Source organism: Lepidochelys kempii, chromosome 4, assembly GCF_965140285.1.
Source record: "Lepidochelys kempii isolate rLepKem1 chromosome 4, rLepKem1.hap1, whole genome shotgun sequence".
Classification (NCBI taxonomy): domain Eukaryota; kingdom Metazoa; phylum Chordata; order Testudines; family Cheloniidae; genus Lepidochelys; species Lepidochelys kempii.
Genome location: NC_136383.1, coordinates 87,869,461 through 87,890,287, shown reverse-complemented (window position 1 = coordinate 87,890,287; position 20,827 = coordinate 87,869,461). Strand labels below are relative to the sequence as shown.

The 20,827-nt window shown below is 40.4% G+C and overlaps 1 protein-coding gene across 2 annotated transcripts in view; it reads left to right on the top strand.

Annotated features, from left to right (window-relative positions):
• The window catches only part of CRACD (capping protein inhibiting regulator of actin dynamics), a 70,505-nt gene that overhangs the window by 13,748 nt on the left and 35,930 nt on the right, over window positions 1-20,827 (top strand). The window contains exons 2-3 of one of the 2 annotated variants that reach the window (XM_073341966.1): window positions 12,388-12,523; window positions 17,642-17,806. In XM_073341966.1, coding sequence (XP_073198067.1) covers window positions 12,404-12,523; window positions 17,642-17,806 — 285 coding nt within the window. In that variant the 5' untranslated portion in view covers window positions 12,388-12,403. The remainder of the gene's footprint in view (window positions 1-12,387; window positions 12,524-17,641; window positions 17,807-20,827) is intronic. The other variant, XM_073341965.1, reaches the window with a different exon arrangement.

The following is a 20,827-nucleotide window of genomic DNA, read 5'->3' as shown; positions in this document are numbered from 1 at the left end:
AAAGCAGCTATCAAATCCCCCCCTCATTCTTCTCTTCTGCAGGCTAAACAATCCCAGCTCCCTCAGCCTCTCCTCATAACTCATGTGTTCCAGTCCCCTAATCATTTTTGTTGCCCTTTGCTGGACTCTCTCCAATTTATCCACAGCCTTCTTGTAGTGTGGGGCCCAAAACTGGACACAGTACTCCAGATGAGGCCTCACCAATGTCGAATAGAGAGGAACAATCACGTCCCTCAATCTGCTCGCTATGCCCCTACTTATACATCCCAAAATGCCATTGGCCTTCTTGGCAACAAGGGCACACTGCTGACTCATATCCAGCTTCTCGTCCACTGTCACCCCTAGGTCCTTTTCCGCAGAACTGCTGCCTAGCCATTCGGTCCCTAGTCTGTAGCGGTGCATTGGATTCTTCCGTCCTAAGTGCAGGACCCTGCACTTATCCTTATTGAACCTCATCAGATTTCTTTTGGCCTAATCCTCCAATTTGTCTAGGTCCTTCTGTATCCTATCCCTCCCCTCCAGCGTATCTACCACTCCTCCCAGTTTAGTATCATCCGCAAATTTGCTGAGAGTGCAATCCACACCATCCTCCAGATCATTTATGAAGATATTGAACAAAACCGGCCCCAGGACCGACCCTTGGGGCACTCCACTTGATACCGGCTGCCAACTAGACATGGAGCCATTGATCACTACCCGTTGAGCCCGACAATCTAGCCAGCTTTCTACCCACCTTATAGTGCATTCATCCAGCCCATACTTCCTTAACTTGCTGACAAGAATACTATGGGAGACCGTGTCAAAAGCTTTGCTAAAGTCAAGAAACAATACATCCACTGCTTTCCCTTCATCCACAGAACCAGTAATCTCATCATAAAAGGCAATTAGATTAGTCAGGCATGACCTTCCCTTGGTGAATCCATGCTGGCTGTTCCTGATCACTTTCCTCTCATGCAAGTGCTTCAGGATTGATTCTTTGAGGACCTGCTCCATGATTTTTCCAGGGACTGAGGTGAGGCTGACTGGCCTGTAGTTCCCAGGATCCTCCTTCTTCCCTTCATAACATTATAGCACTGACAAAACATGAAAATAGCTGCATTTAGCACAGTCATAATGAATGACTACTTTTAACTATGTCTATTTTTCAGATATTTTTACAGTGTCATCAATTTAAAAAACATTTTGCATAAGTTTGTTTTCCCAGATACTTCATATGGCCAAAAAAAATACTTTATCATCAGAACTTTGTGAAGCTTTTGGGATGGTATTTGAATGTTGGTACAACACAAAACTCAGGTGATATTTACAAGTCTAGACCTTGATTTAAGTGAGGCTGGTTGAATTTTCTGGTTTGGGTGACAACTTTGTGAAACTTGGGTTTGCGGGTGGGTTTGTTTGTTTTTTTCCCCCCAGCGTTTCAGCTGGAAGGTGGGGAACATTCTTCAGTTTGGGCACTTTTTAGCTTTCACAGAATTTTTTTTAAACCTCTATTGGGGAGGGGGATAGAGAAACTTTAAAATATAAAAATAAAAACTTGTCAGGTGTCTGATGAATTCAATATAGCAACCTAGACAGATAACTTTGCTTTGGGGTTTTGGATTCTTTCAAATCCAGTATTCCAAACAAAACACAGGTATGAACTTCCCACAAAGCAAAACCAGGAAAAAATCTTGAACAAACCCTTGCAGACCAAAAGAACTCAGTTCACTATTCAACCTAATCACTAGTCCTGGTCCCTATAAAAACAGTTGTTAAACAATAATTTATATTGATGTCCAGTCAGGCAAAATCGATTCTCCTGCTGTTTGGGGAGTGTGATGTCTGAGACTTCCCTGCTGTGCCTTGTCGAGCTAAGAAGATAGTGTTCCTAACTGCCCTTCCATTTGTTCAGCATTATACAGTATCCTATGTAATTTATGCTGTTCTCATTATTATGAAATAGGATTTAGAACATTCCCATGAAAATTAAAACAAAGTTACATTAGTGTTCTAGACTGCAGGCCAGACTCTCAGCTAGTGAAAATGGGCATAGTGAACTGTGGATTAGTAGAGGAATTCTGTAACAGACAGAAGCCCAAACACTGGGCAGGATTCTTTGATGCACCAGCAGAGAAATCCCCTTTCACCGGGGAACTCCCAATGGGCACAAAGGTTTAGCTGCATCCTGCATCAGCACCTCACCCTTCTCACATGAAGGAGGCATATTAGGAGGGTGAAGGTGGATGTGCAAGGGCAGGCTGGGGGTCGGCAGGCTGGGGGTCGGAGCTCTGCTGTGTCTGATTCTCTACTGCCATGGGGTTACTTAGGGACCTTATTCCAGTGGTATAAATTAAAGCAACTCCTCAACTGCTCTAACTGACACTGGGGCTGGGCACTGCAAGATTAGGGAGGTACAGCCATCTCCTTCATGGCTTCTCCTGTTCCATGTACTGAGTGGCATTCAGCTGCAAAGGAAAATCTATCCCATACGCTTTGAAATATCTTGACAGACACAGAGATCTCTTTATGTTACTAAACGCAGCATTTGCATAGTTCTCTCATTCACAAAACACCTTCCACAGGCCATCTGTCCTTCTTATTTATATTCTCCCATTATTTAACAAACCTAGTTTAGTGGCAGTCCTGCAGAGGCTTTATTCTCAGATATATGCACTATAGCTTTTTACCACTTATTATCCATAAGTTACATCTACTACTCTCAATCTGGTACTTTTAACGGGAAATACTTGATTCCAAGAGGTGGCTCATTCTGTAACACCATAGCCTGTCTGTCTGTCTCTGCCTCTGATCCTGCCCTCTCCTGTAATGGACTCTGCCATTTTCCCCACTCATCCCCATACACCAATTGCCTCCTTTCCAGTCATTCTCAAAACCTCCCTTTCACATCTTCTCTTCTAATATTAGGTCTACCTGATATTTCTCTTCTTACACCAAGTTGCTGGGATCTACTAGACCTGGTTGAAATGTTCCACATTCCGAATTTTTGACCAAAAATGTAAATTTGATTTTGATGAAAATTTGCATTGAAAATGTTGGCGTTTGGAGGGTTGTTGCCCTGCTGTATGATCTGCCATTCACCTGATACCCCTTTCTGTGTCCCTTATGCAGGCAGAATTCCAATTGACATCAAATAAGAGCTTTGCCTCAGCAAGGACTGAAGGAATTCATCCAAAATGAAAGAAATGTCAACTTAGATATTGCAAACTAATCCACTGACATCAGTAGGTCTCTACAGGTATAAGGACTTGTCTGTGCAGATTGCTTTGCAGGGTTAGTGTCTCTGGGATTAGTTCTGCCCTCAGATACACAGATGCAACTAGGTTTGAAGGCAGTGGCAGATGCATCCATGGAACTGAGTAGAACTGGGCCCTAAGTTTACATTATTAAACGTGATTGCTTCAAATAACATATTAAACATTTCCCCTCTGCCTGTTCAGTTTGTAAGGACATGTTTATGGGTCTGTGAGTGCAATGAAATACCCTAAATTTTTCATCAAGTTTAAAAATCCTATATATAAAATAGAAAGACAATAGCTGAGATGGGCCCAAAACAAAACCCTGGATTTAAACATCTCTGAACTTTGAGTGTACAGGGGTTAGGAATCAGCTTCTAGATGTAAATTCAAGGCTGACTTCTTTTTCTGTACCTATCGAAACACGGTTCTGACAGGCAGCTATTGCAACATGTGTAATATTTCCTATTTGACCATAATTTAGAACTAAAGCTCATATCCCTGCACTGCATAAGATGATGGGGAAAAGACTATAAAGGTATAACTCAGAATCAGAATACATTTTCTTCCCTTACAGTATTGATCCATGTCTAGAAGGACTAGACAATACATTTTATCTGTTTTTCATCTCTGCCACCTTAGGGCTATTCCTGAGGGAAAGCAGTTGGAATCAGCCTTCTTACAAAACATTCAGGAAGGGGAAACTATCTCACATGCACATGTAACTCTCCTGGGGCACTCCGATAGTATGGTGATGGTCACAATATAAATGGCAGAACAGCTAACTAGATAGGACCCTACTGCAAACTTACGCTTGCTTCCACATGCTTTGTGAATGTAGAGTGTTAAAAAAAATTCTGATAATACTAAAAAATAAGCCGTTGTTCTGTAATGATATTTGTTCATGTCTACTGAGCATTTCTAAAAAGAGTAGCAATCATAAGATTGGCTCAAAACCCACCCCCACACAACACCCCAAACCAACCCCATATCCACAAAACTCCAAGCAGAGAAGTGCAAAACATTTCCTTTTTTATCCTTTTTTTTTCTTCTTCTTTTTGGCTTCTATTTCTGGACTCTTCAGTGTGGGAGTGGGAGGTACATTTATGAAACACTAAATGGGCATAATTGGTGGTGTGTGCTTTTTCTACTGTACTATAACAATGCATGGAAATGGAATTACCAGCAAGACAGTGGGGTGGGAGTAGGTATTGTTTCATATTCTCTGTGTATATATAAAGCCTGCTGCAGTTTCCACGATATGCATCTGAGGAAGTGAGCTGTAGCTCACGAAAGCTTATGCTCTAATAAATTGGTTAGTCTCTAAGGTGCCACAAGTACTCCTTTTCTTTATGTAAGAAATGAAGACACAGTATTTCCTTTTGATAAAACTTTTTGTTTTTAAGCACCAAACATTTTTTCCTCCACAAAATAAAACTGAAGATAAGAAAAAACCGAGAAAGGGTCTGTAAACAATCCTAGATATAGATAATCAAATGTATCAGTCTATTATTGCACATCAGGACCATTAGGTATACACAACTAGTGTAGGACAGCATTAATCATAGGGATACAGAGCAAAACATCTCTCAAAATCTTCTGACTTTTATCTTGAACAGAATATTATATTTCCTTGGTTAATAAATTCATGTCATAGTGCCATTCTGCAATGAGCAACTTGTTTAGCAATTTCCAGTTTCTAAGTATGGTTTCTTGGCCCCTGCAAAATACCTCAACAAAATCTGAATTTGAGACTTGCTTCAGCTCTTCACAAGTTTGAAACCATGCAGCACAAAGATCTTTTGGCCTACAGGGTTATCCCTTCTTAATATTAGTGATGGGCCTGTACCAAAATCCTGAATCTGAAAGTCTAAAGTTCAGATGTGTTTAAAATCCATATCGTGATTGCAGTTTCACAGCTGGTCACTCCTCCTCTCTATGGGACCAAATCAAAATCCTGGATCTGAACACCTTTGAACTTTTGGGTGTTCAAAAATCCAGACGAACATTTTATGGCTCAGGTCTATCTCTACTTAAAAGTATATTTACTCACCTTCCAACCTTTACCCAGTACCCAGGGGCATTAAGACAATTCTACAAGAATCATAACATTTCTTTCTTCTCCGTTGCTTCAGCAGAGGTCCAGCACTTGTATCCTTACATTTGCCAAGTTGTATCCTCAGTTGCATGTGTATGTGTGCCCCATTGAAGAACTTGCCCCCAAGTGTTTAATGCTGCACATTCAAGAAGATGTGAAGGTTCTTTCATATCTGTGTTTCTAGCAATATGAGACTAGTCAGCATAATGCCTACTTTAGTGGAAGGGTCTCCAAAGTCTTAATGCAGATGCCCAGTGTTTCTTTAGTAGGCTCTGATTAGTAAAATACGTTATTCACAGAACCACATAAAAACGTAGAGATAGCTATCAAGTCCATCCCTGCTTAACACAGTATTCCCTACAATAACAAATAAAATAAAATAAAAGTTTAATTAGAAATATCTATGATTCTTATTCATAATCTGTTGCCACTAAGAGCTGTCTTTCTGTTTAACTGCTGGATGCTTCAAACTATGCACAGTTTAAACAAGTAACTCTAAGATTTTCTCTTAACAAAAGGATTCTCTATCATCAATAGCTCCTGCCTCTGCAAATTATAGTTGTCATTGAATGTAAACTAGTCTTTCTTAATATATGTGTATTGTAAACTTCAACTGATCGTCTTTCCCTTTTGAGTTTGTTCAAGCCACATAGATCATTCAGCAAATGTCACAGTCCAACCTGGACACAGTGTATACATAATGGAGAAATAATACTGAAAAATCAGTTTCCTGTTTTTTGGGGTTTTTTCCCCTATTGTAACAAATTTAGGGTTGTTCCCCCCCCCCCCCATCACTTATGTTTATTTTCTCTAAATGTGGGTACTGAACAGCTAAACTTTAAGTTTATTAGTGCTTCTGAAAATGATGCAATAAATAGCTCAGGGGCTCTCTGGACACGACTGAGGGGCAGACTTCTTAAGAGGGGTAATCACAACACAGACATTTGTCCTTTAACTGGTCCATTAATTTTGAGGGCTTAAGTGAGACCTAAAGGATGGACAGGTCTTGTGCTGGCCCTCTGGGGGGGAGTGAATTTCATCCCTTAATCCTGATTTCTCTTGCAACACACTTGAATTTCTAGTAATGGGCCTCTATCCAGAAAAGACTGCTTGCAAACACCCCAAATTATGATGTATACAAATAGGAAATTAGTATAAATCCATCAGTCCAATTTTCACTTGTAAGCTGTTAGAGAATTTGAATTCAGATTTCCTGAAGTGAAAGTCTAATACAGTAATTTACTGTTCTACATTACTCCATGGCCCTTTTCTACTTTTAGCGAACATAATGACAATAGACTTTTGTTGAAGACACTACTTTGTGTTAACTGGATTATTTTCTGTTTTCCCATCAGATCTCTAACAGAACTAGAAGCCTTGTTTCTGTAGATTTGTGTGGTGGTGACTTCCAGATCTAAGTCAAATGTAGCTAAATATTGCAGAAATCTCATTATAACATCTGATCCTACATTCTTTCCACCATTCAAGATGGCCAAAATCTTGCAAGATTTCTGCACTATTGAACCCAAACCTTGGAGTCAATTTGGACTCTAACATCAAAATCCTAGTTTAAACCTAATCCAGATTCAAGCACCACCCACTTGATCCATCTCTAGTTACACTATACCAAATATGTTTCACCTTATTTTAACTTTCACTTTGTTACCGCTATGTATTTTTTAAAAATAATTTTGTAAAGTATTAGACTAATTGGATGTTTTTAAATTCCATCCAGCTCTCTCAACAGTTGAGAGCTGAGAGTGGGCTATTTCAGCAACCATTAAGAATCTCTTCTTTTTACTTTCAAGTTTTTCTTTCTTGTGAAAATTATAAAATATAAGACCATAAGACATAGAAGCTGAAAAATGTGTTTTTAGTTTTATTAAAAACCTCAACATCCCTCTTAGTCACCAAAGGAAAATAATTGCATTGTATTTTCAGATATCTGAGGAGACAAGGAGTGTGTGGCAATGAAAACCCAAAAAAGAGAGAGAGTAAAAATGAACTTTGTTTTGATCAATAAATTGGTTAGTCTCTAAGGTGCCACAAGTACTCCTTTTCTTTTTGACTTTGAAAAGCTACCTACTGGAAGTAAAAATGAAACAGTATTCCATGCCACTACTGATCTTTGAAGAGAACTTGTTTTAAGAATTCCCTAAAAGTGCTTCGTATTTGACGACAGCACATCCGTAATTCAGTTAATCAAATCGGCTTTCTACAAATGAGTTAGCTCATGAGTCAATTATTTTCAGTACAAATAGGTTCTGAAGTGTCATCATCAACTCAGTATTACCAACTGAAGTGTTAATAAATTGCTGCTATGGCTCTCCCAAGTTTTCTGGAGGCGGTATTACGGAACAGGCTGATGCCTCTAAATGTGGTCAGGATTGTCCAGGCCACAGATTCCACTATAGAAGGCCATTCTGGCATGCCTTTTAGCTGAGGGGAAGGAGGGTTTTCTGAAATGTAATCTATAGAGGCATGTTGAGAGGAGGGTTTAGGTTGTTGTTTTTTGTACAATGACCGTTGAGCAAATCTTCACAGACAAGAATAATAGTGGTAGTGAATGAAACACAATTATACCTCTTATACCACATCTTAAAAATATCTAGTCTTTCTGAAGAAAGAACATGATAGGAAAACAAAATGAAAGAGGAACTTTTATAATATGATCTATTGAACATGCAGTTGGAAGGCTTTGAAAAGCACTGTGAGTTGAAAGTGAGTAAAACCTAGGCCCTTTCTGTACAGTTCAAACAACCTTAGACACAGTTTACTTTCATTTATGGAAAACCAGGTTATACTAATGTATATAGTTGTTCTACCCAAGTAGAAATTTAGACCAGGACACAGTTTTTTAACCTGATTATACCATGGTTGGTCCTGGGGCCAGACAAACTGTATTTAAACCATGCTTAGACTGCAGTTCAGACATGAAAAGTGGCTCTATAGAAATGGCGTTTAGGGGTTCCATGTTGTATTGTGTTCCAGTAATTTGGAGCTTGTTCACCCTACAAATTAAAAAAATATAATAAAATCTAAGCATCAGCCCTTCAAATTCAATCTGCACTCTGAGAATCAAATTGGGCTCTTCCCTTCTCATGTGTCCTCATCTGTAATTGATGATTTTGCAGGCTCCCAAAAAAGATCAGTGCAAACCATTGTCTTCAAGTATAGCCCTAAATTAAACTTGTACAAATGTATGGAAAGCTGATGGTTTTGCACAGCTGTAACTGAGAGATCAACATTGCTTAATTGTTATCTGACTCGCAGCTAAAGCAAGGTACATATACAAATCCTGATTCTGAAAACACCCTTTTAGTGCTTGAAATGTTACCATTATCTTTTAATTTGCTGTGTGAATATCCTTAAGATTAACAGGGATGGATTGGGGATAAACATGACCTGCTTTAATTAAAAATGTGGAATCTAAAACTTTTCTCTGGGGAGAGAATGCTGATGAAAAAGAAAATGGAGGAGATACGGTAGGTGGCTGAGAAACAAAGTCAATGGTCACTGAATGATGCTGATATTAGAAAAACGTGGGTGGGGGTGTATTAAAGCACAGTATATGGTCTGGATGTGTCCTTCATCCAGCGCTCATCTCAATTGACAAGGGTAAATACTAAATGAAAGTGCCCATTAGCCCTGCTTTGAGCAATGCTGTCCATGTTACCCTTAGCTGCTTCACATTAGATTTGTGAAAAGGATGGTGGTTTCTGTTTGTCATGTTTCATGTGCACAGTTTCTTCAGTTATGGATTGTGTGAGCCCATAAACTGCCTCCCCGTGTTTTCAGTTCAAACAAGTCTAAATTAGTCATAGGGGAAATTCAGTCAACACTACCAAATTTCTCTGGGTTTCATATCAAAACCATCTAGTATCATGTGGCTTCAGAAGTTGGCCCAACTGGGTCCAGACTTTTTCTACAGCAGAGGTTCTCAAATTATGGTCCATGGACCACTTGGTGGTGGTCTGCAGAAAGACACCAGGTGCTAGCTTGCTGAGGCTCTCTCTAGGGAAGTGTGGTTCTGCAGCACTCTCTTGTTCCTTGATGCAATATCAGACATTCAAAGAAGGGTTGGATTTGTTTGTTTGTTTGTTTTTAAATGTAATAGATTTTCTGCTACAGATTTGTAAACTGAGATGCATGTACCTTTATTAGGTAAACAGGTAAAGGCCATGGAATTTTTTTATCTAATACGTGCATAGCGTAAATGAACTGTTGTATTTGTTTTCTGGGTGAAAGTGTTATGAAATATTGAACTGCTCTACATTCGATTGATTATTTCAAATGCAATGTGCTGTTCAAAAATTCATTTTTCATAAAAATATGAGTTGCTTCAGTTTTGATTTGTCTACATGGGGGGAAACAGTTTAATGAGTTGGGCTTCCCCACTGCCCCAAAAAGCTTTATTAATGATTTATTGGGTTTTAAAATAATCTGTATATATATATTTTTAAAACCCTTTGCATTTTGCCTGTAAGAAATTTTAATATGACAACTGATATGAACAGAAAATAGTGATAGTTGGTTATTAGTAAATCTTTATTTTAGTTTTTAAAATATAAGGATTGTGCCCATGGAGTTAAGCAATGATATTGGGCTACATTAAATACATTCCCAGCAAACTTTCTCAGAAGCTGAATATGACTTTTTTGAAAACTTAAAAACCATTACAAAGCATTGCGGGTGGAGGAGTTGGTGGGAACAGCTCATTTAATATTTTATATTATATAATGTAAAGGGTTTTTTATTTGTGTTTTACTCTAGAAACACCAGGACTGTCAATCCTGGTCTTCGCTGGTTTTCTTGGAAGACTTGTTGAAGTTTTCAGAATATGCATATTTTTTGCCTTTACACCTTAATTCGAAGGAACAGGATGGTTGGATATTTTAACAAAAACATCTTTTCTTCAAAATGTCAATTCCTTTTTGAAGTTTTAAACTTTAAAAGTTTTGAAGTTTTAAGGCTATTTTTCCACGCTTGCCTCTTGTGATATCTTAATTTTACTAGTTCTCCACTTGCCATAAAATATTCCAAGCTAGTCATGGTATGAATTTCTAATGTTAAAAAAACTTCTTTAAAAAGTCATGTTTTCTTTATGCATTGTAAAGAAGCAAATAAGGACACTTTTTTTTTGTTAATCACCTTTCTTGTGGATTGAGGAGACATGGAATTAACTTGTTAGCAACATGATGTTCCCTTGGATACCATCTCTGTGTAAATCCACATGTTTCTGTGGTATTTAGCAGTGACATAAGAGAGTTTTCCAGTATGTGTTACTAATCCAAGTGGCGTGGCATTGTATAGAAGCTGCTACTCTCTAGTACAAGCATTTGGTGACTTAACTAGTGATTGTATCATCTTTTGTATCAAAGCAATCCTACATTGGTGCTCATATGTAAGAGGCTTCTGGCCATTCAGACAATTGACTTCAGCAATGCAGTTCTTTAGAAGTAGGCAAGTAGAATACATTGACGTCCTCTCTCTGCGTTACAGTAAGTGATGTCTTTATGTGAGGCTAATTTTTCTCATTGTATACAATTCTAGTTGCCAAGTTAGTACATGAAGGCAGACTTTTTAAATATGCTGTTTGGTATACCACAGCCACAGAGCAGTCAGAGGGAAATAAGAAATTGGCATAATCTTCTCTATCACAGTTCACATCCATCATCATCATCATCAAACTTAGTGTGTACCCTTATAGCAATATTCACATTCCAGGTTTTTCATGAACATTAATTTAACTTCTCAACATTCCTGTATTATCCCAAGTTTACAGATGGAAAAAACGGAAGTATAGAGGCTAAGTGATTTTCCCGAGATCACAGAAGCAATCCTCATCAGAGCCAGGATTAGAATTAAGAACCACCGAATTTCTAGTTCCCTGTTGAAATCACTAGACCTCTCCCTCTTCATTGTGTAACAATCCACCTTGCTCCTCCCTTTCTGGATCCTGCCTTGAGATAGAATTTGGAGTTTGCAATGTCCATGAAATCTTATTTTCACAAGTGGTCAGTGAGATTGCTCAGTCACATGAATGATCCAGCCAGAGGTGGGGACAAATTGGCAACTTTGCATGAAGATTGGCTTTGGTTATGCTATGGGTGGGTTTACTTCCCTTGAATTTTGCTTCAAGTTTCTGGTTCAGGCAAATGAAAAACTCAAACTAAAACTCAATTGATACCACCATGGTTCACCTAGTTTTGCATTTAACCCCACCTGCCAACCCTTGCCCAAAAAACAAAACAAGCAAACAAAACCCCTACAGCTTTTGTGTGGTTATATGTGAAATTATAAATTAATACTATGCCCACACTTCCTTGGGAGGCCTGGAAACTTTTTGATACATGTAACAAAACCAGGTGAGTTTCATAAGGTTAGAGTTTTTATTATGAGCATGAGGCCTGTCTCCAATTTCAACAGGTCTCTTCGGAAACAAAAGACACCTGTAGACAAAAAATCTATCTCATGGACCACCCCATTTCAGACTAGGGCAGGAAGAATGTTCTTTTCAAGTATGAATTATTTTTCCTTTCAATCAAAACTGCTTGTGCTTTACAAAATATTACTAATCACTTCTGATAAAGTTAATTTCTTTCTTTTAGGGTCAGTGTGTACACATGAGGAAAAAACTTCCCAGTTTTATTTCTTGGTCTTTTCTTCTTGACCAAATTGTTCATGTGACAATGTTCAATACCCAAAGAAATATCATTAAGTAGCATTTAATATATAAAATAGAATGTGTGCATTTAAAAAATAAAATAAAATAAAATAAAATCCTACCAAAACAACCACTCTGCTCTGCACACAGTTCTCCCTCTGGGCAGTGGATGAGAGCGAATGAACCACATGTGACAGATGTCAGACAGGTTGCTTAATGCACTACTGCAGGCCACTCAGATACTACAGTGATGAGGATAGTATAAATTCTAGGTAGAATAAAGCAGAGACAAGGATATAGGTCAGGGGAGTTACTGTAAGAATGAACTGCAGAAATCATTTGGGGTATCTTTATAAAATTAAGTACTGTGTATATGAATTGCATTTCAGGTCCTCCGACTATACTATGGGCACTCGAGCCTTTTCCCATGACAGTATTTTTATACCTGATGGGCAAGCAGAGAGTGAGCAGGCAGTCCAAGCAATGTCACAGGACAAAATCCTAGGCAAAGTCAAAACCCTTCAGGTAAGAAGGAACAAGCATGTGACTATGCAGGTGTAAATGTTAAAAACAAAATGTTTTTTTCATCATGTGCCATAGCATGCTAAGCATGTAAGAAGACCAGTCACTTCCCTGAAGAACTTAGGGGCAGATCCTCAGCTGGTGTAAATTGGCATCGCTGCAGTGGAGCTATGATAATTTACACCAGCCGTGGATCTGCCTTTACAACCTATGGCCCCAATCCTGTAAGTAAATATGTGCGCCCTGCAGCCATGTGGTGTTCCATTAAAGTGTACGGGGGGAGGGGACTTCATATGGATGTATATGTTGACCCCCTTGGATCAGCCTGCGTGGTCGGGGCCTAAGTAAACAACAGAGGAGAATAATGGAATACAAGACAAAGATTTCCTTTGTGTTTTTTCTTGTCATTTAAATATTTTTTTCTCTTTTGCCCTCACATATTTCCCCATTAATTTTTGTTAGTCCTTGCCTTTTAGTCACTTAACTCATGTCCATTGGTTTCTTGATTACCAGTTTGTTTGTATGCTTTCCCATTGTTTTTCAAATGCATTAGACTTTTTGCATGATGTAGAAATAGTCAATCCCCAAAGGTCTTACTTTTCATTTGCCTTCCATTTTTGTCCTTGAAGTTCTAAATGCATACAAAACAAGGCTCTTGAGGAACCTTCCCACTGCTCTTTCCCCAGTCCACCTGCATTTCAGATACATTTAGTCTTCAAAATAAATTAATACATAAATGGCTTCCTTCTTAAATAAAACCATACCCTGCTGTTAAGAAATTACTTACCAGCCCTCCTTTCATGCCTGGCTTCCATGATTCCTGTCCCATTAATGCACTAATTAATTTTGTGCTCTGTAATATACTTGAAAGATTTGCTCCATATTCCTAATTGGACTTTGGAAGAGCTGAAGAAGAGATACCTTTCAAAAATTCATCTGTTTTTACAGTGGGCACAGGACATGTTGGGGCAGGACTTTGAGAGCTTGTCAGTGTTGTGTAACTGCCCACTCACAGGGGTTGAATTGGAGGGTGGGGGGAAATTAATTGTATTCCTCTAAACTCTGCTCACAAACCAAACTGTGCCCACTTGAGATGCCAAAATGAGATACCAGACAGGATAATAGCTGGAAAGTTCTTCATGGTCAAGTAACTGGCTTCTTTTGCAAAAAGAAAAGGAGTACTTGTGGCACCTTAGAGACTAACCAATTTATTCAGTTTATTTATTTAACCTTAGTCTCTAAGGTGCCACAAGTACTCCTTTTCTTTTTGCGAATACAGACTAACATGGCTGCTACTCTGAAACCTGGCTTCTTTTGGACTTCTTTCATGTTTCAAGGAATTGGTAGGTGTGCTTCTTAGAAGCAAGCATTAACAATTCCCATTAATAGTGGGTATAGTTTTTCTTCACTGGCTTTCATCAGCCAGGAGAGGCATGGATCTCTTAATGTTAATTCAAAATACATTGTTGCATTGAGAAGAGAATAGTCTTCAAAAGCAATGCATGAGGATACTTACAAATGGCAGGTAGCTTTTAGAATTAGGTAGCCAGAAAACATAGAGATACAGGAAATTTGGAATCATTCTAAACATGTCTCAGGGGACTATTATATATGCAGTCTTTCAGATTCTGCCCTTGGTTCAACAGGAAAATATTATAAACTAGTAAAGGGAACATAATATTTTCCTTGTCTGCATCTCACTTTCAGATGACAAAGTAATAATGAGCTGTTTGGGATTTTGACATTTAGCGGTCAACATCAGCTCTTGGAGATTAAAACGTTGAAAAAAAATTGGCCAGTGGAAAGTTATTAATAGAGTTTATTCAATTAAAATAAATGTATTTAAAAATGCTAAGAGTAACTACAGAAAAGAGTGTTCTGTTCCCTGAGGAAGCCAGCTACATGCAGAAATGTGGGCATTTGTAGACTTTCAGCCTTCAAACTAATTTTTGTAAGTCTGAGTGAATAAATCTTTAATCTTGGGAGTAATTTTGAAAACTGCATATGTGCCACAAAGTACAAATGTTCTACCTCCTGGGAATATCAATAAAATAATAAAAAAAACTCATACATATGGAGAGGCATTTTTACAGCCCATTTCTCAAACATTCCAGATTACAATAAAATTCTTTAATCTGAACAAATAAAATAGAGCTTTTCTTTTATTGCACATACCATTCTCTACAATAGCTCTATTCATAGGCATCCTCCAGTGTTCACTGCACAGTTTGTACATGTGAAATGTCATAATATGTGTAGAAAAAGGCACCCCATCCATCCCTCTATTCCTCAGCACTGTAATTAGTATATAGTCAGGCACATTTTATAAGCAATAGATCAGTGGTTCTCAAATTTTTGTACTGGTGACCCCTTTCACATAGTAAGCCTCTGAGTGCGACCCCCCTTCGTAAATTAAAAACACTTTTTTATATATTTAACACCATTATAAATGTTGGGTTTTGGAGTAACAGCCGTGTTAGTCTGTATTCGCAAAAAGAAAAGGAGTACTTGTGGCACCTTAGAGACTAACCAATTTATTTGAGCATAAGCTTTCGTGAGCTACAGCATCCGATGAAGTGAGCTGTCGCTCACAAAAGCTTATGCTCAAATAAACTGGTTAGTCTCTAAGGTGCCACAAATCCTCCTTTTCTTTTTATTATAAATGTTGGTTGCAAAGCAGGGTTTGGGGTGGAGGCTGACACCTTGCAACCCCCCGATGTAATAACCTCATGCCCCCCAGTTTGAGAACCCCTGCAATAGATCCAGAGAGACAGCAGGCACATTTTCTCACCGCGAGCCAGATTCTGATACCCTTACTCACATTGAATACCTCACTCTGAGAGTCGTACCACTGCCTCCAGTGGGGCTACTCAGAGCAAGACCACTATCTGTTGTAAGGGTATTGGAGTCTGGCCCTAAATTAAGGGTTCATTTTTAATTTAAGAAAGAAATTACTAAATGAAAATTTAGGTTCTGTGGGTCCTAGATTCACCTAGATCTGAATCTAGGTCCCGATTCAGTTTCCACTATAATCAACGAGAGCTGAGGGCACTCAGCAGTTTACTGGATGATACCTTCCCAGGGCCATTGTTTTGCTCTGCATGTGGAATTGCTGTTTATTTCAGTGCGGGTGTTATAAATCCAAGGTAGAATGCAGACCTAGAGAAGGTAAAGTCTGAAAAGACTGGCACCAACTGACTCCTCTTAAAAGGAGTTTTCTATTGACTTCAGTGGGACCAAATTTCCTTCTGGGTATCTAAGCAGGTGTGACTTTCTGCCATTAACTTGGTCCATTTAATCACACAAGTTATGTTTGATCATCCACTATCAGGATGCAGATGGGCAGCAGCAATACCCGTGCATACCTGAGTGAGTTGGTGGAGGAACATCAATCCTAGTTCATCAACCTAGTGATAGAGAAATTCTCTCTTTCTACACTCCCTCCCCCCCACCAACTGGTTTTGCGCTATGGGACATTAATGGCTTCAGTTAATCTGACTAAGATTTAGACACGAAATGCAAACTTCTGGATAGTTATGTGAATTGAGATTGACCTTTGTGGTTTACCACTCCTATTAAAAACTGTGTTTCCGTGCCAAGTTCTCACCTAAACCATGCTATTGATTCAGAGCTGAAGTCATATTTTTACTTTACATAATTGCTACTGTAATCTACATTGTGTCTTTCTTAAATTCAGAGGGGTAAATTCACGGCAGACGTCTGTGCTTGTAATTGACATTCACAGGAAGGGAAGTTACTCACTTGAATCCCTGCTATGAGCATTAACTTGTGGAGATTTTCACAGTGATAGGAGATCCTCTTTGGAGAATTTCCTGTCCTTGAAAGAGAGTAAGAAAATTACCACACGGTCTTATCTCTTTTAACTGGGTGTGGTTCTTGTAAATATTCAGAAAGAAAATCAAATACTAAAGCATCCTCTTTCCTATTCATTACTTCTTCTAAATCTCATGCTAAAATATGTTCTCTTTCAAACATTTGATTCTTTTAGGCATACATAACAGAAATTAATTTCTGTACATTAAAGGAGGATCTTATTCTGTGATCTCTGTGTAAGCCCAAAGTCATTACTGCCGAAAAGCACCAGTCAGAGGCTCTGTCTCTAGACAGCCATAAAATGCTCCTTGTTTTGTTAACTTTATCCTTGGTGCAATTCAATCTTACTTTATTTATAGGTCTTTCAGAGAGAAGGTTTTAAATCATCTCTGGAAAAGAAACAGGATTAAATGAAAATAAAAAGGGAAATAGAAAAGTAAAAGTTGAATGATGGAAAAGCTACAAAACTCACATTTTCTGTTGACCTATGTGTTACAGTTCTCCTTATGACATTAGTCTCTGCAGAGCCTCAGTGTGGGATTTCTGTGCTCTCTTGTACACGAATAGCCTTGTGGCATGGCAGAAGGGGATCTGCAGTGGGAATACATCTGGTCAAGATTTGCAGAAGTGACTAATGACTTTGGTAATTGAATTTTTGGGAACTCAACCTGAGATACCTTAAAGGGGCCTGATTTTCAGAGGGTAGATGCTCTGCATTCTCTGAAAATCAGGTTCCTTTAATATGCAGTATTGCCGATCCTCAAACATTTAAAAATCATGTCTGGTCCCTCAAATTGTGAGATTTTTTTTAAAAAAAATAATAAATGTAGGGTTCTTTTTATGGCCTTCTGGATTGAGACCTTGGAGGATGCACGTGGGTCATGAATTCAAGATTTTCTCTGCAACCATGAAGCCTAGAAATATACCTTTTTGTTTTTGTTTTAATGAAAGCTTGATTTTGGTGTGTCCACATGACTCCAGAAAACACCAATATTATGAAAGTCATAATAAAACAGCGAATAATAATAATAATAATAATAATAAAACAAAGAGTCTTTGTTAACTCTTGATTGAGGAGGACAATAGTTGCTACTGATAATTATGCTTCCTTTTCTCTGCCTTGTTGCGGCTGTTGAATCTGGAGTTGGTTTGCCTTTTAGCCCTGGTAATCGGTCTGCGTATTTCAAATTGTTTGCAGAGTATGCAGATTCCATGGGGAGAGAGGGCATGTGCAGTAGAGTCAACTTATTTCATTTGTGACATAAATACATTTTTCTTGTTTTTCAGCAACAGTTGTCCAAGACTATTAAATTTGGACAACTACCACAAATGACCATTTCTGAGAGGACAATGGAGGAGGCAAATGCTAGTTTAGAAGAGGACTTATTACTCAGTAGCCCAATGGAGATTGAGACTCAACAGGACACAGTGCTCTCGGACAGTGATAACAAAGTAAGCATTTTAAATGGACATATTCACTACATCACACTATCATTGAAAGCATAGAACTCATTGGGGCATAGACGCAATGTCCAGTAAGCCAGGGCAGAAGGCTTTTGATGTGCGGACACACACATTTAGTAGGACTTTTCAAATTCTGCACCCTAGACTAATGATAAGTATATGCACTGGGGGGTGATGTACTTGGTGTCCTGGGAGGGAGGCCATGATATTAACTATTCTAAAGGCCCACAGTTAACATCCCACAGAGCAGGTGGCAAACATAGCCTCTCTCTAAAGGTCAGGAAAAGGCTGGTGAGAGAAAGAGAACACTGGATTTCCCAGAGTGGGAAGTTGAGCACAGGTGATGCATAGCAGCCTACAGGGGAAATCCTGTGTGAGAGGGATTGGCGCCAAAGCCAATTTGCCTGTGGGCCAGTTACAGGACAAATGTCTGTGCTGTGATCAACTCTCTTCAGAAGTCTGCCCCTCACAGATTGGAGTGAGAGCCGGGGTAACCTCCTCTGATGATAGCAGTGTCTACACTGACATGACACAGTGGCACTACTGCACCATTTTAAGTGGAGAAAAACCCAAAGCCAGTGGCAGACTGAAAATAGAACTGGCTGTCTAAAGCTCAAGCCACTGTACCTCCCAAGCCTCGGACATACCGGGTATATGGGGTAGTCTATGGGTACGTTAACACAGCAGCTTGGCATGTGCTTCCCAGTGCGGGCAGACTGACGCACGCTAGGGGCTTGTCTACGTTTAAAACCTTACTGCAGCATCATTGCAGCTTTGCCACTGTAGTGCTTCAGTGTAGACTCTGCCTACCTTGACAGGAGGGGTTCTCCTATCGGTATAGGCAGGTGGTCACCAGCTGGTAGGTCATGATCGACTGTTCAATCCTGGAGCCTCTGATAGTCGATCACGATCTCCGGCCGCTAAAAGTCCAGCAGCACAGCAGGGATAAGGCAGACTCCCTGCCTGACCTCCCCCTGCACCACTCCTGGAAGTGACCAGCATGTCCCTGCGACCCTTGAGGGGGCGTGTCTGCATGCGCTACTCCTGCCTGCAGGCACCGCCCCGTCAGCTCCCATTGGCCGGGAACGGGGAGCTGTGTGGGTGATGCCTGCAGGGAGGGGCAGTGCGCGGAGCCACGTTCTCATCCCCAGGGCCACAGGGACATGCTGGCCGCTTCTGGGAGTTGCATGGGCCCAGGCAGGCAGGGAACCAGGAGCCACCCAAGGTAAGCACTGCCCATCAGGAGCCCACACCCCAATGCCCTCCCTGAGCCCCCTCCTGGAGCCAGCACCCCAAACGCCCTCCCATACCCCAGCCCTGAGTCCCCTCCCCCACCCCACCCACTGCCCCAGCCCTGATTCCCCTCCCAGAGCCAGCACCCCATACCCCCTCCTGCACTCCAACCCTGCTCCAGCCCTAAGCCCCCTCCCAGAGCCTGCATCCCAAAACCCTCCTGCATTCCAAGCCCCCTCCCAGAGCTTGCACCCCAAAACCCTCCTGCAACCCAACCCTCTGCCTCATATCCCCTCCTGCACCCAAAAGCCTTCCCAGAGCTTGCACCCCTCTCCCACATCCCAACCCCCTGCCCCAGCCCAGCAAAAGTGAGTGAGGGTGGGGGAGAGAGAGCGATGGAGGGAGGGGGACGGAGTGAGTGGGGTGGGGCCTCAGGAAAGGGGTGGGGTAGATCCTGGGTTGCCCTTAAATTCAAAAAGTGATCTTGTGTGTAAAAAGGTTGGAGACCACTGGTATAGGTTAGTCCACCTCCCTGAGAACTGGTAGCTAGGTCCATGGCAGAATTCTTCCATCAACCTAGCACTGTCTACACAGGGATTTAGGTCAGCTTAAGGACAGTGCTTGGGGGTGTGGATTTTTCACACCCCAGAGCAACATAGCTATGCTGACTTAATATTCTAGTGTAGACCAGGCCTAGCTCTTCTGAGCTAGCACACTGAAAATAGCAGTGTGGACACAGGCAGTAGCTTGGGCTAGCCCAAGCTACCACCTGTGCTGCCAGCCACGCCGCTCCTTTTAGCATACTAGCTCAAGCAGACGCTATCTATGCTGGGAAGCAGGCTCCCAGCTACTGTGTAGACAGACCCTCTGGGCAGAAGGAAAGCATCTGTTCCCACCTGAGCATTTATCAGTTGTGTTTTTCTGTATATTTAAAACTGTAAACTCCTGGGAGCAGGGACATAATCTCCCTGTGTATTTGGAAGGTACTGTATCTATCCATCTTTAAGAAATGATCATGCTATTAATGGAGAAAATAGCAAATACTGCAGCCTTCCTTCACTACACAAATCCTCAACAAACAGTAGCACTTCCAGATGAGTTAGCACCTTTCTCTGTCAACTTGGAGCACACCGAGTGACATTTGGATCCCTTGCACAATGCCCTAGCAAAGGAGCTTTGTGCAGTGGGTGGTTGAGGAACATAAGAACGGGCCATACTGGGTCAGACCAAAGGTCCATCTAGCCCAGTATCCTGTCTAGCGACAGTGGTCAATGCCAGGTGTCCTGGAGGGAGTGAACCTAACAGGTAATGATCCAGTGATCTCTCTCCTGCCATCCATCTCCACCCTCTGACAAACGGAGGCTAGGGACACCATTCCTTACCCATCCTGGCTAATAGCCATTAATGAACTTAACCTCCATGAATTTATCCAGTTCTCTTTTAAACCCTGTTACAGTCCTAGCCTTCACAACCTCCTCAGGCAAGGAGTTCCACAGGTTGACTGTGCGCTGTGTGAAGAAGAACTTCCTTTAATTTGTTTTAAACCTGCTGCCCATTAATTTCACTTGGTGGCCCCTAGTTCTTATATTATGGGAACAAGTAAATAACCTTTCCTTATTCACTTTCTCCACACCACTCATGATTTTATATACCTCTATCATATCCCCCCTTAGTCTCCTCTTTTCCAAGATGCAAAGTCCTAGCCTCTTTAATCTCTTCTCATATGGGACCCATTCGAAACCCCTAATCATTTTAGTTGCCCTTTTCTGAACCTTT